At 44.9% G+C, this 14,876-nt stretch overlaps 5 protein-coding genes; 3 read left to right on the forward strand and 2 right to left on the reverse strand.

Moving 5' to 3' along the window:
* Positions 1-43: 43 nt before the first annotated feature.
* FFUJ_11242 (uncharacterized protein) lies at positions 44-1,700 on the reverse strand (the record flags this gene model as incomplete). XM_023570118.1 has 6 exons in its annotated part: positions 44-187; positions 244-436; positions 488-661; positions 712-898; positions 959-1,121; positions 1,173-1,700. 6 exons carry the CDS (start codon positions 1,698-1,700, stop codon positions 44-46), a joined length of 1,389 nt encoding a protein of 462 aa, XP_023437278.1.
* A 426-nt stretch (positions 1,701-2,126) lies between these two features.
* Positions 2,127-4,203, forward strand: FFUJ_11243 (PEP5-like protein; the record flags this gene model as incomplete). XM_023570120.1 has 6 exons in its annotated part: positions 2,127-2,294; positions 2,341-2,571; positions 2,643-2,767; positions 2,817-3,295; positions 3,344-3,453; positions 3,502-4,203. The coding sequence occupies 6 exons, from the start codon at positions 2,127-2,129 to the stop codon at positions 4,201-4,203; spliced, it is 1,815 nt and encodes a 604-aa protein (XP_023437279.1).
* Positions 4,204-5,440: 1,237 nt separating this feature from the next.
* On the forward strand, positions 5,441-6,286 carry FFUJ_11244 (dehydrogenase-like protein; the record flags this gene model as incomplete). XM_023570121.1 has 3 exons in its annotated part: positions 5,441-5,493; positions 5,531-6,253; positions 6,280-6,286. 3 exons carry the CDS (start codon positions 5,441-5,443, stop codon positions 6,284-6,286), a joined length of 783 nt encoding a protein of 260 aa, XP_023438133.1.
* Positions 6,287-8,331: 2,045 nt separating this feature from the next.
* FFUJ_11246 (related to cocaine esterase) lies at positions 8,332-10,426 on the forward strand (the record flags this gene model as incomplete). XM_023570122.1 has 6 exons in its annotated part: positions 8,332-8,632; positions 8,710-8,875; positions 8,927-9,186; positions 9,246-9,435; positions 9,496-9,649; positions 9,704-10,426. 6 exons carry the CDS (start codon positions 8,332-8,334, stop codon positions 10,424-10,426), a joined length of 1,794 nt encoding a protein of 597 aa, XP_023437280.1.
* A 454-nt stretch (positions 10,427-10,880) lies between these two features.
* Positions 10,881-11,711, reverse strand: FFUJ_11247 (related to 7alpha-cephem-methoxylase P8 chain; the record flags this gene model as incomplete). The annotated part of the gene is made up of 1 exon (XM_023570123.1): positions 10,881-11,711. The coding sequence occupies one exon, from the start codon at positions 11,709-11,711 to the stop codon at positions 10,881-10,883; it is 831 nt and encodes a 276-aa protein (XP_023437281.1).
* Positions 11,712-14,876: the final 3,165 nt, after the last annotated feature.

Raw genomic sequence — 14,876 nt, forward strand, 5'->3', positions numbered from 1 at the left:
ACAAAGAATACGACACGTAAGGGGCGAGGTTCGAACACATTGGTTAAGTTCGCAACTCCGGTGCGTCGTCAACAATTTCATGCTTGAAAAACAGACCAATGAAGGAGTACCATGCCCAGGTAAAGGTCATAGCCAGCCTAGCCACGAGAAATAGACACTTTCCCCCAACGGTACTGGAATCAATCGGCTGATGGGTGAATGTGTTAGCTACAATGCGGCATCAAGCATGAATGATACACTTACCTGAATGTTGGAGCCACCGCTCTTTTCGACCCATTCAAAGGCCCGGGGAATCATTTCCCGCTCATAGGCCTCGCAGCCCTCCTGTATCTTCTTCCTCATGTCTGCAGCTCCTGTAGCTTTAGAAGCAGAGAGCTCGGAAAGGATGGGAAGGGCTGTGGCGGTATCACACAATGATTGATTGCCTCCCATTCCTCTGCCAACAGTTAGTGCCTTGCCAGGAACAACTAGAGTGGCTACCCTTTACCGAAGTGGAAGCATTGCGTGCATCGCGTCTCCCAGAAGCCATACACGTGGATTCCCGCGCTCAGCAGCCCCGTCCGAGCTTAGCTTCTTTCTCCAATCCAAAGGAGGGCGAGCGCTGGCTCGAGCATTGAATACGTAAAGATCAGCCCCCTCAATCAGGTTGATGATTTCTTTGCTTGGGCTGAATTAGTGGCGTCACTATTTTCATGCGGCGTATGAGCTTACTGTTCTTTGGACCACCCCCGGAAGGCAGACAATACAAAGTTGAACTTCTCCTCGGAGGAGTAGTTTGCTAGGTTTGGTGGGCATTCTTCAGTAGGAACCTGAACACCGAACATCATGGCTGATATGGAATCATCGATGCTTGATCTAGTCTTTGTCCCTTCCTCTTCGATTTTGTCTGGCAAGTATGCTATTAAGTGTCAATTAAGCCCAACAAGATGGACGATTATTTCTCAAACATGGTGCTCACCCGCATAAAAGAAAGATTTTCGATCGGCAAATGTCATGACTGGCTTCTGCTGTAGCTGAGGACTCATTTGTCTGAGTCTAGAGTTTGGTAATTCTTGCTTAGCGATCAGACTAACATGCGAGGTAATCTGCTTTATATTGTCTAAACCAAGCTGCAGATTCACCTGAAAGAGGTTGAGTATGGCGGAACATGGAGGCAGATGCTAGGAACGTACCTTGGAGTTACTCCCATCCGCACCAATTAGGACATCACACTCGTCGCTACTACCATCATCAAACCAGACGCGAACGCGTTCAGTGGCTGTACCCGGATCCAAAATTTCGTACCTGGTAAAGGCACGCCCGTATTGCACTTTGCCAGCCTCATATACAGGGTCGGCAAGAAGATCGCGTAGAATGCCTCTTTTAATCGGAGCTGATTTGCTGTATGATGGAAACACCGTCAAGTCAACAAGTTCTTTAAAGTTCTTGTCGTATAGTACTGGAGCTGATGACCGCACCCCTCCAGAACGGCCAAACTTGTCGACAATAGCCTTGATCTGTTGTTCGTTCAAACAAGCCCGCATCCCTTTCAGGGCTGGTGCACCGAGGCGAATTTGGTACCCTTCGCGTTTGGCGTGCCGTTCTAAACGCTCATAGACACGAACATCGACGTCTTTGTGAATAAGCCCATTCGCGAGCAAGCTGCCAGCTAAACCAGAGCCAATAATGATGACTTTAAACGAGGATTGGGCATGTGCCATAGTTGCCGAATATAGCGTGCTGGTTTATATGTACCGATCACTTATGTAATTCTAACAACAATTTATATTCCCGTTGAAGACCAGTGTTATATCTTGAAAGTCAACGTTGAACTTTGGTTACAGCGCCAACAAACCCTCGCCATCGCCTCCACCCCCACACTTCCCGCATGTGGAGGCACGAAAGTACAGTCTATTGGCGTAATATCCCTCTGGATTCTCACCCAAGCGATGCTCTTTATTAGCCTATTTTTACGGGCAGAATGAGTGTGGAGACATGTTAAGTTGCAGTAAAGGCATTACCCCACTTACCCCAGACTACGACATAACGATACAGTTTGATATGAGATCCATAACTAGACGCCCCGCCCACTACTTTATGCAAAGCATGTTGATACGAGATTAGTTGTTTACTATCCTTTTTCCAAGATGAATACGTCACAGATCACAGCGGGCGATGAAGAACGCCGAGACAAACCGGAAATTGATCACATGGAGGAAGCACCCGTTGACCTTGATGACGCTCACCGAGCTGCCTTAGAGAACAATCCTGATACTGTCGAGACTCCTTCTCTCTCAACAATCTTAGCAGTCCTCGTGCGTTCAGTAAACCAAGCTTACAAAACATGGCTGACTTGTTAAGTCTCTTGCTTTAGGATTTGTCGGCCCCATCTCTTGCGGTTTTGCTCTAGTTACTGGCATCCTTACCACCATCCAGACAGACCTCGGCGATACCCATAACAAAATTACCTGGTTGGTCGGCGGCTGGTCTGTTGCTTCGTCTGTGTCTTTTTCTATTGCTGGCGGCTTGAGCGACATCTTTGGTCGACGATGGACGATACTGTCTGGTGAGCTGATTTGCATCATTGGATCGGTAATTAATCTCCTCCCCGTCCTCCTTAATCAATTGGTACAACGTCCTTTTTGGTGTTAATACAAGCCTAGGCTGTAGCCGCAACCGCCAAGACAGTCGAAACGATCATATTAGCTTCAACCTTCTTGGGCTTTGGATGCGGCATGATTTATGTCAGCTATGCGGGCATATCTGAGTTACTTCCAAACAAATGGCGGTTGGTAGGCCAAACTGCAGAAGTTGGTTCTGTTGCTAATATTAGACAGTGGAATCGGCTTGGCGACCACAGAATTCGCCATTAACGTACCCTTCGGCCTTTTGAGCGTTCTGCTGGGTACTCTCCTGGTACTCCATACTGCTCTCGGCTGGAGGTGGTGCTACTATATTGGCCTCATCTACGGCGTTATTAGCTTGGGAGGAACGTTTACGTTTTACTTTCCACCAACAAGACCCCAGTACGATTATGAGAATACCCGGCTAGACCAGTTGAAGTCTTTGGACTTTGTTGGTATCGCGCTTTACGTGGGAAGCTTGACCACATTTCTTGTTGGACTAACATGGGCGGGGCAGCCTGGCCATCCATGGCGCAGCCCTTCAGTGTATGTTCCTATAACTCTTGGCCTCCTTGGACTTATAGCTTGTTTCATCTACGATTTTACAATTCCTAGCAAGCCTTTGTTTCCCCTGGAGGTTTTTAAAGAGATTCGAAAATTCACGGTGTTGCTTGGGATCACTTTCGTAGCAGGTAAATCGCCTACCCGAGCTTGGCACACCTCAAGACTAACCAAAGTAGGGATGATTTACTATTCTATGATGGCACTGCTACCACAAGGATCTCTTTGGATGTACACCAGTGATCAAATGCAGATTGCTTATATAGCCCTACCCAACGGCTTTGTACAAGTAAGTACGTTGCCCCCATGTCTTGATGCAGTGCTGATATAATTTTAGCTTTTCTTCGGTGCTATTGGCCCTGCCTTAATCGGAAAAATTAAGCACATCAAAATGCAAATCATTGTTATGCTAGTCTTGCAAACGACTTTTACGGCTGCTCTGGCAGCTGTGGTTCCACATAACCGAGTAGCTTGGACAGCCCTACAAGCATTCTCCGTGGGTCCATTCGTCTTGGTCACTATAGCCTGTTATGTCACCACTGGCCTGCATACACCCCTTCGACATCTTGGACTTGCAACGGGGCTCATTGGAACGTTCAGAAGCATGGGAGGAAGTGTTGGAAATGCCATATTCAACACTATAATTCATGGCATCGTTAATAGAGATCTTGGAAAGGGCATTGCGCAAGCCGCCATCCAGAAAGGATTCAATCCCGAAGATCTCGGTTCTCTAATATCTGCGACTATCAATGCGGCTCTGGGAATTCCACATGCATTTGCATCAGTCCCAGGAATTACACCAGCAGTAGAGACCGCTGCCGTCAAAGCTTTGCGACAGGTATACGGCCATGCATTTAGGATGGTATTTTACGCGACTATCCCTTTCGGTATCATTGCTATAACCTTGGCTTGTTTCATTGAAGATCCCTCTATGTACTTGAACAATCACACGGCAGTGCATATGGAAAAAGAGGCAGGGTTTGGAAAGGGTCACAGCAACAAGAAAGCAGATAATTCCTTCCAAGGCCGAAAGGTTTAACGGTAGGATAGTTTGATCACTCTCGTTTTGGCTTAATATATGCCGTGTTTTGCATTTATAATCAATATAGTCTGGATCTCATCGAAGGATCGAGTGGCTAAAGTCTGCACAACTCAGGACAAGACCATATAGCAGAATTTATCCCCGATATTGCGAGTTGCTATACTTAAGTCTCAGATCTTGTTAAGACAATTAAAGTTTTAAAGTCCTTCATAAGATCGATGATCCTGCTCCTATTAAGTAAAAGTTAACTTGCTCAAGTTACAATATAGTTAATAGTTACTGTATAGAAAATATAGGTTAATAGACTTCTTATTCCTTAATATAGTAGTTTTAACAGTATGTCTTTTATAACTTAATTATAGTAGTTAAGAAAAAAGGCCTTAATTATTTAAAGTCTTCTGGCATGTTGCGAGAAATATTGTAGTTCGCTGTACTGAGGTCAGCTGTTGCACTATGGATGACTTGCCTCAATAGAAGATGAGGTATCGCATGTCTAATTAAATGGCTGGGGCAGCCTGACATAGAATAGATAATAAAAAAACCAGAAAAAAACCTCCCAAGGTGCACCCTTCGTCCCACTGCAATGAAGGGTTCAATTGTCCTTCCGGGACAAAACCCTCTTCATCCCACATCGTCACATCCTTACAAATCACACTGCAGCTGCGTAGACACCGGGTATTCACTCTTACCCAGCGACATATGGTCACTGTATATAGCGTTCAGTTAAATGACCAGTCTCTGCACTATATCTCTAATACGCATCTTTGAAGTCATCACTTGAGTCATTCACTTAGTGCGAACAGACACCGATTGACTGTCATACTCAGCACAAGTGGCCGAATCGAATTCATTGCAAAGCTCACGACGTCAATCAATGCTCGTTACCCCACATCACCACAAATACACCCAGTTGCATTTTCAAGCAAGACGTGAGCATTTTTGCCTAAGAGTTTTTCTCCATGGGTGGGGAATCTGCTGGCCTGGTCGTTTCCCCACCACCACCCCCATATTCCTATTTATCCAAACCGAGCTATGTCAACATCGTAGTACTCTTTTACGGTCAGAAGTGACAGGGAGACTAAAAACCACGAGAATATATTTTAGGCTATCAACACGGTAGTTAGAATACGGCATTTCTTTCCACGATCACAATGAATGCCTACTTAATAGAGTCTTGAAGCGTCATCACAGATTACCAAGTTTAGTTACAAACAACTTACTACCGACTCTCATCATGGCCAAGACTATTATCCTCATTACAGGTCTCTCCTTCCCATCTAATACAAAGTAGACTGTTCGTGTGCCATACTAATCATCATTCAAGGAGCCAACAGGGCTTAGGTTACCATGTCGCCGCCGACCTCTTGACCTCCCCCGATAATCATGTAATACTCGCCTGTCGCAATCCCAAGTCGGGTACCGAGGCTCTTGGGAACTTGAAATCACTTGCATCGACTCGGGGAACTGCCTCCGTCGTGGCCCTAGACATTACCTCCGATATTTCTGTCAAAAACGCCGTTGATGTCGTCAAAAAAGACTTCCCTCACCTCGATGTCCTCATTAACAACGCCGGAATCTGTGTCGAGCCACTCGGTGCAAAATCCCCACCACTTACTGAAGGGCTACTCACGTCATTCTCAACCAATGTCGTGGGAACAGCCCGTGTGACGGATGCTTTTGTCCCTCTTCTCAGCAATTCGGCCACCAAGCGCATCATCTTCATCACGAGCGGCAGTGCATCGTTGACTTATGCCTCGGATCCCACATCACATCATCATGGTCCATATATGGATGCCTACAGGGTTAGCAAAACAGCACTGAATATGCTGCTTGTTCAATACACGACTAGGTTCAAGGGAACCGGGATGATCATACTGGGTGTCAATCCGGGATTTTGTGCTACGGATATCTCAGGAGATCCGAAAATTGTCCTTGAGCTGGGAGGTATTGAGCCCCAAGAAGGAGCACAAATTATTGCAGGGGCAGCTAGGGGAGAGAAGGATGACTTTGCGGGCAAGGTAGTTGATGCCAATGGAATTTTAGCTTGGTGAGTTATGTGTTTGGCTGGAATAGCACGTAAAGTAGTATATTTACAGCATTTTAACATATCCTTGCATTATAAGCTGTCGAACAGGTGCTGGGTCTTACTAAGTTCTAAGTTCTCTGTGCCGGAATAAGCTTCCAGCCACAAGTCTTCACCTGCAAATAACACATCTGGCTCACGACTTAGACATTATGCCACAATGCCTAACCAATTGCTGCAGCATATCTTATACTTTACCACCTTAGCTAAGGTAATTAGTTAAACAAGAAACCCCGTTACTGTCTCTTACATTGAGAAGGTGGGGGAATAATCTTACCCCACTTGTAAAAAGTGCAATAGGTCATGCAAAAGGTTAATATAAATATTACACGATTTCTCCCATTATCTACTTGGCTAATAAAAGGTTAAATTTACTATCTTATTTACTTATACATTGTGAGCAAATTATAGAACTAGACCTTATACATCATCGATATGTCCAAAGACACTGAAGTCACGTTAGAATGGTTTGGTAAAGTACTCCCTATACGCTTCCTAGCACGAGGTCGATACGAATTATGACCTGATTTGTGCCTTTTTAGGAGCAACTACTTTCCGCTTGCGTGCCTGCGGCTTGACCGTCTTTCTCGACGCCTGGTTTAAAAGACCTACATTGCAGGAAGATTACCTTTCTGTTGACGACATTCATGAAGCAGATTATATCTTTATATCGCATGCACACTTTGACCAGTCAGTAAAGACCATTTTTGGGGGGATATTGACGCCTTCCCACATTTCCATACTGCTCTACTCTTGTAAGTAGGTCTCGGTGCATGCTGACATTGTGAATTATAGTCTACCGGGGGCGGATATAATCGCGAAACGAACAGGCGCAATTGTGATCGGTAATTGCGAAGCGATCAACATTCTCAGGAAGGCTGGCGTGCCTGACGCCCAGCTAATGGCAGTCCAAGGAGGGGAAAGGATCCCTCTGTTCTCGCAAGACATTCGGAACAAAGCCAACGAAGGCAAGATTGAACTCAGACCTACACCTCCAGGTGCCCCAGCATTGCCTCACCCACGTTATGCTGCAATTTCTGTAGATGTATGGCCGTCCTTGCATTGCCTAATGCCTGAGGGACATCCGGAATACTTGGATTCTGGGACAGTATATACAGGTGCAGCTCATCCATATGTCTGTACGTTTGATGTTAACTATGGCATGAAGCATGGACTGCTTAAGATCGATCAATTACTCCCCGAGGATGAAAAAAACGATGGTATCTTGTCCTTTGTCGACTATATCAAGGACCGCAAAATCAACCTCTTTTCTGATCACGATGGAGGTCAACTGATGTATAACATCCATATATCAGAGGGAAATACCATCTTGTGGAATGCTCATCTCGGGGGGTATGAGGGTATCATTCGAGATCTAGTACCCAAGCCAAGATTGGCAATTATTGGAATCGCTGGTCGTGCCAATTATAATGGAAGACCGTTTGATGGGTCAGCGGCACAATTCGCAACCAAGCTAGTCAATTGGCTCGACCAACCAAGCCAAGTTGTTTGGTGTCTTCACGATAAGAGGTTAGTAATTATTTGCAGTATACGCACCATTATACGCTTACTAAGTTTATTTATGGAGTAGTGTTATCCCCCCTTACTATGTAGACACAAGAGCTGCAACGGATGCTGTTGAGAGCATGACTAAATCGAGGGTTCTGGAAATAAAACATAATCAACTAGCCTACTTAACCCTATAAGATAGTATCTTTTCCTAACTAAAGACATAGCGACCAGTAGTTTCTAACTTCAGGGTTTCCTTCTCTATATCCACTCTTGGAAGGTTTCTCAGTAAAGCCTCCCTCAATCAGTTCTCCACCCCCATAAATCCCTAGAGTCGGAAACCCCACCGAAATAATGGTGGAGAAATTATTTGGGTGGGGAAGTCTACCGCAGCATCCGAAGTCCTTTACGCCTACACAGGCTATCGTGCTAACGTCTTTAAAGTTCCGCAAGCCAGCCTCGGGTAATTTATATTTTTAGCTTAAGTCGAAAAGTAACCAACAGTCAACATCACCTTATCAAACCCAAGAAGTATGGCCATTGAGACATCTCCGTACGTCGTTGCCGGCATCCCAGTCCTGCTCACCCCAGCTGTCCCAAATGACAGTCCAAACGCAAAATATAACGGCATCAAGCCCTCTGTCACCATCTTGCACAAAGGCCACCGGAAAAGCCCGGGTTTCCGTCCTTTCCCGGTGGACACTATTTGGGAGAGAGATATCACCATCCCTATGCGTGATGGCATTCTTCTCCGGGGGGATGTTTTTCGGCCCACAAATAGCAAAGGGCTTCCAGCTTTAATTGCTTTCAGCCCATATGGGAAATCTGGAGACGGTAAGATCAAACCCTGTTATCTATTCTCTTTCCTCATTTCATCACACATAAGCTGACATCTTTTTCTTCTTGCTCAGGCTTTTCGGCTCTTAATCATGTAGAAGGTCGGGCAGGTGTTCCAGTAGAGAAGCTTTCAGGCTACGAGTCTTTCGAAGCGCCTGATCCAGCGGAATGGACGCAGCACGGATACGCTGTAGTCAACGTCACCACCAGGGGCATACAAGGCTCCGAAGGGCATCATAAGTAAGCCATCCTTTGCTTCAAATCAATTTTAAGGTATTGATAGTTTACCAGGTGGCATGGGAAGGCTGAAGCCCGCGATGGCTATGATACTATAGAATATATCGCACAGTTGCCATGGTCTGATGGTCACACCGCTTTGGCTGGCAACTCATGGCTCGCAACTAATCAATGGTTCATCGCAGCTGAGCAACCGCCACATCTGACTTGCATTCTACCACTTGAGGGTTTGAGTGACGTTTATCGAGAGACTTTATGCAGAGGTGGCGTTCCGTACCTCCCCTTCTGGTCATTCCTTGGAAACAATCTATTCAGTGAGTCAGCTATTGGCGAAATATAGCACGGCTATGCAGAATCACTAACGTAGACTTAGGCAACAATGAACGGGAGGATGTAATCTCCATGATCAACAAGTATCCTCTGATGAATGACTATTGGGAGGATAAAAGAGCCAAGGCCAATCTGATCACAGTGCCTGCATACGTGTTAGCAAGTATGTCGACTGGTCTTCACACTGTTGGCTCAACCCGGTGCTTTGAGGATATCCCTCACGAGAAGAAATGGTCAGTCTCATACACTTCGAGTTTGTACTGCATTTGCTGACAAGGTTGTATCCGGCTCAGGCTGCGGATGAATGCCACGCAGGAGTGGCATGATCTGTATCGAGACGACACGAATGCAGATTTAAAAAAGTTCCTTGACTTTTACATGAAAGGAGCAGAAAACGGATGGGAAATGACTCCTAAAGTACGAATCTCAGTCATCCGGTATAATCAGGTGCACACTCCTACCTCACTGTTACAAGTCTCTGGAAACTAACCTCACTTTAAGTCACCTATTGAAAATGTTCCTTTTAACAATTGGCCGATACCCGAAACTCAGCATCGAACTTTGTGGCTCTCCCACAATGGCGCCCTTGAAGCTGCACAGGAGTCGGTGGTCCCCGGAAAAATCTCCTATCAGTCTGATGCCCCAGCCCTCCAAGAAGATGACGATCCCGAGTTCGTCGAGTTCTCTTACACCTTTACAGAGAAATCTACCATGATCGGTCCCGCCCGTGCGGTTCTTTATATGTCATGTTCTGACCATGATGATATGGACGTCTTTGTTATCCTACGCAAGGCAGACAAGGATGGAAACATTTTGCGCAACTACAACATTCCTATCCAGGATCTTGTTGGTGTCAATGATCAGAAAGATGTTGCTCTTATCAACACACTGCAATATGTTGGTCCGACTGGCGTTCTGCGAGCAAGTCACCGGGCACTTGACCCAAACTTATCAAAGCCACACTGGCCAGCCCATGATCACACCAAGGAGACGAAACTCCAAAGCTCAGAGGTGGTCAAGTTAGAGATCGGAATTTGGCCTTCTGCTATCCAGTTCGAAGCTGGAGAGAAGCTCATTCTCAGAGTGGCTGGTCATCAGATGACTTTGGCGGAATTCGAACCTCTACGCGGCGGCTTTAAGACAGGGAACATTGGAAGACATTATCTTCACTTGGACAGTGATAATTACCCGAGTCGTATTACAGTACCATTAGTCGAGATATAAGCAGATACTAAATAAAGTCAGAGTTCTTTTTATTATATATTAAATAGTTAACACGGCGCACCAAGCTTAAGAAACAAGTATAGAGTTACTGGCAAAGAACTACTGCAATTATATAAGTCCTATATGCACTACGGGATGTAGAAAATGGGCAATATGATTGTTATTGTTACTATCGCGAGGATAATGAGTTTGCTCGCACTATGATACTGTGCCTCTACGACCACGGTGCCTATAATAAACTACTCAACTGCAATTCAACAAATTCCAACACTCATCATGGGCTTCCACTTCGCTGCCCAGGCGCACCACTTCAATCTCGTCTCAGTGGCTCACTCGCGCATCGCAATGATTCAGAGTGGTCCCGCTTTCTGGAAAATCAATGTAGTTTATCGTAGTGAAGACGCTTGGAGTCCGCTCGGAAGGACTTCCAGGCGAATAAGAGTTAAAGTGTCTTCTAAGTAAGAGAAATAGAAACAGCACTTGATTTAATCCTAGGGTCCCTAAACGCAGTATGGGGGGTTTTACATGCAATCTCGGAGCCCTCTTCCAATGAGTCGCTGTCAAAAAACTTGAGTAGTATTCTCTCGCGGTCTGCCATGCCACTAGAGTAGTACCAGGCTTGACTAGAACTGTGTTTTATAAGGCCTACTTCTGTGACTATGCTTCCATCCTTATATCGATGTTGTATGAGTATCACATCGGCGGTGTCGAATGTCGAGGCCGACGCAAAGGCAAGTGGATATGACTCGAGTGGCTTTTTGTTCAGTGGCCGCCACACATTGACAATGTGGTAACGACTTTGCAAGAGGCGGTCTGCCTCTGTGGGAAAGAATTGTCGCATACGTCGAATAGCATTGTTTGTCGTGTGATCGATATGGACCCTGGTCAAAGATCGATACTGCGCTCCTCCCTCAGCTTGGTGGCGCACGGTGTGGTCATAAATGAAGATCTGGATATCGCCCGGCAGTTTTTCCAAGATCGATTGTTTGACCTCGGGATAGTAATTCGCCCTGATGTATTCATCATCCGTGAAGTCTATTACCTCCGATGGCGGGGGTGCATCTGTTACAACCTGGAATGCGTCATGGTCTATGCAGAAAGTGTTCTCAGAGCTGCGTATATCATGTATAGTGACGTCTACGCTGTTGTCCGAAAAGTTGAACTCTGGTTTATTGCCATCTTCTTTGTTAACGATGAAGTAAGGCTCGGAGCCATCGGCTGGAGGTCCATAGAAGTTTAATGGAACTGTGATATCCCCGCGAGGAATTTCCGTTGCACTGGACATGTTATGCAAAGGCAAGGTATGAGACATTACCGTGCCCTGAGAGGAGAGTCAAGCACATTAATGATAATAAAGAGTACTGCCGCTCTAATCAGAGGTTTCTGTATCAATATCCATACCAGTAATAGGATGCTTAGATAATTAGTTACTAGGTTCTCTATATCAGTGTTCAATTGCATGTCAATGTGAAATGTTATTTTATTAAAGAAACTTCAGGTGCCAGGATTCTTGTTTTACCCGCTGATTGCTAACCCTGTTGTTATTCAGCATATATGTATTATTATTCTACTGGCAGGTATAGGTTTCAGAAAGCTGGACTAATAACTTAGTTGTCTTCTTAATTAACGCATATCTGAGTGTCAGCCACCTAATTAAATTAAGGAGCGCAAAGTAAGAATATGCTAATTACAAAAAGGAATGTGAAACAGACCTCACTACTTACAACGAGGCAATAAACCTGCACACAACGAAATATCAGAGGACATAAGACAAAACACCCGACATCGACGCCATCAATGAGAACTTCTCCAAGTAGGTTAATAGGGGGAATATTGAACTTCTCATCTACGAGATAAATATTATTTGGCGCAAAAAGTCCAGCAGGTGAAGTATAGGGTCAATGCGACCCTCGTGTGTGCAAGCGATGGTCGTCTCGCATGGACCGTGATTGTTGAACACATTCAGTTCAGGTGAATCACGTGTCTAAAGTCGCTGGAATAATTATCAGAGAAGGCTTCGCCTCCGAAAAAGATAAGTTTCCACAGCTCAAATCGCTTCAGATACTCGCGTACATACTGAAATTACATCTCTTACTTTAGGTGTAGTTAGTCTTCTCCTCAAAGATTATCTTAGTAACCTCAAAAGCATCACCCCGACTCTCAGAGGGCACGATGTGGATACACCATTAGCTCAAGAAGGCTTCTGGTTCTGGGGATCATAGCAGGTTAACAGTCTTGCCCTCCTTCTTCTAAGTGTCTAAGAACTGGTGTCTTAAAAAAGCGTTGGAAATATAGCTACTAACCCTATTGCTAATGTTAATAATACCTAGCAACTGTAAATTGATATTACTGTTCTTAAATTAAATAACTTAACTGATACTAAATATTATATAGGAAAAGGGGTTTTTATAGTAGATGCCCTTATTTACCTAGAGAATGTTTCTTGTTTATATCTGAAGAGTTTTGAGTCTATCTATCTTAGCTTTTATGGCACTCTTTATCACTGGCTCATACAGGTCTCTAAGATTGAGGATAGTTAAGCCGGGCTGGAGTGTAGTCTTTCCAAATAACTTAACAGAGCGAAGATGCTCCAATAAAGAGAACTTATACCGCAACTAAGACTTGCCCTTGCCTCTCGCAATGACCTTGGCGTCTATCTTTGTGAAAGGCTGGGTACCCAATAGGTCTGTTAACAACGCAACGCGGTCACCTTAAGCTTGGGCAGCCTAAACAGTAATAGCGCGAATGCTGTTATAGATGGTTGTTGAAGTTTCGATGCCCCTGAAGCCGCAAAGCTTCAATAAGATGTTACAGAGCTCAAGGTCTAACATAGGTCGATAAGATCGTCCAGACTTGGCCCCAATCCACAAGCCTGGTAGGCTACCTATAATAATTGCATTTCGGAGCATGTTATTCGTTATGGTCTTGGAAGTCTATCTGGCTTAAAAAGCTTCCTAATGTTACCTATTATATAATCCGAATCTTGAGCAATATATAAGATGTTATATGCGAGAATTTTATTATAGGAACCCTAAGTAAATCCCTACTTGGCCGGACTGTTGATTATGTTGAGAAGCTTAAAGATCATTCGATCTGTATATGCCTTGAACTTGTTTTCTGCACCGATCTCGAGAATCGTTATGCCTGGGTACCAGTGGTTGATCAGCTTGACCATATTGGCCAAGCATCAGTTGGCTTTGCCGAGACCAATACCGACGGTTCTGTTGCCAATCGCGGCGCTCTCACTATCTAGGCTATCACGCAAGTACTCAAGATGTAAAATAGAGTTACGTTATCCCCAGATCTGGCTACGGTAAGTGGCTCTAGACTTGCTTCTTTAACCTATATAAAGGTATGCTAAGAGCCTTCTTAGGATAGTTAAATATTGGCCTTAATGTGTGACTTATTGTTATTTGGTATAACCGTTTCTGATAGAGTATAATCCTTCTTTATGCTATTTGCAGGCGATAAGTGGAGGTTAAGGACGTTAAAGTTGATAGTAACTGGCATATATAGAGATTGCAGGCTCTTATTACCTAGGTAAGGGAAGGCAGTAAATAGTGTCTAGAGAGCGATATCTAGTATACTAGGATATACAGCTAGCTTATCTTGCTATATAGAACCTGATTGGTCTTTTAAGACTTTACTGGTAATGCTAAGCTTTGGGGGAATGCTATTATGCCCTTGAACGGCTCTGTGTAGTTGCAGCTAACCCTGCTTGGCTCTATGTAAAGGAGATTAATGCCCACGCTGACTATGCTGAAGCCGGCCCTGGAGGTTATAACGGCAGAGAGTTAGCTGTTGACGCGCCGAATCTAACGTAGATGCGGCCGACGGCGTCTCTGGTCATTGAGCCATCCCTATCAGGGCACAAGAATGGAGTTGCCTCTACTACCCACCTACCCCTCTGGCATAAATGCCCTTAGTGCCTGCTAGGCCTTGACTAGTTAATTATAGCTATTAGTCAGGCCACTATTACTATATTAATGCCAGTAAGATATAAGAAGTTCATTAAACTAAGAGAGGAGAATTAGATGCCCCAGTCATTCTTTGCTGCACGTAAACCACTCGTTCACGAAATTTCAAGACACTTGAAGCATATGGCCAAGAAGTGTAACCACGATATTCACCAAGTCGCTCAGCATCCAATTTAAATCGGGCATCTCGAATATCCCCAAGAACCATTAAATCATCCGCCCAAGTCGGGAGGCTCTGCAAGAATTGATCACGAGCTTTCCAGCTTTCGCCGCGATAAGTAAGCCAGCGCTCAACGGTATGATTCATGGGAACATGAATGTCGACATCTAGCACCTGCAGGCTAGTACTCTCTCTTGAGATCATGGTCCATAATGCTCTCCAGGCAGCCTGATTGACAACACCTGGAATGTTAACGGACGGGCCGAGGATGAGATCTAGGTGCAGAAAGCGCAAGTAGTGCCAACGCGGACCT

This window comes from Fusarium fujikuroi, chromosome FFUJ_chr11 (assembly GCF_900079805.1).
Source record: "Fusarium fujikuroi IMI 58289 draft genome, chromosome FFUJ_chr11".
Taxonomy (NCBI): domain Eukaryota; kingdom Fungi; phylum Ascomycota; class Sordariomycetes; order Hypocreales; family Nectriaceae; genus Fusarium; species Fusarium fujikuroi.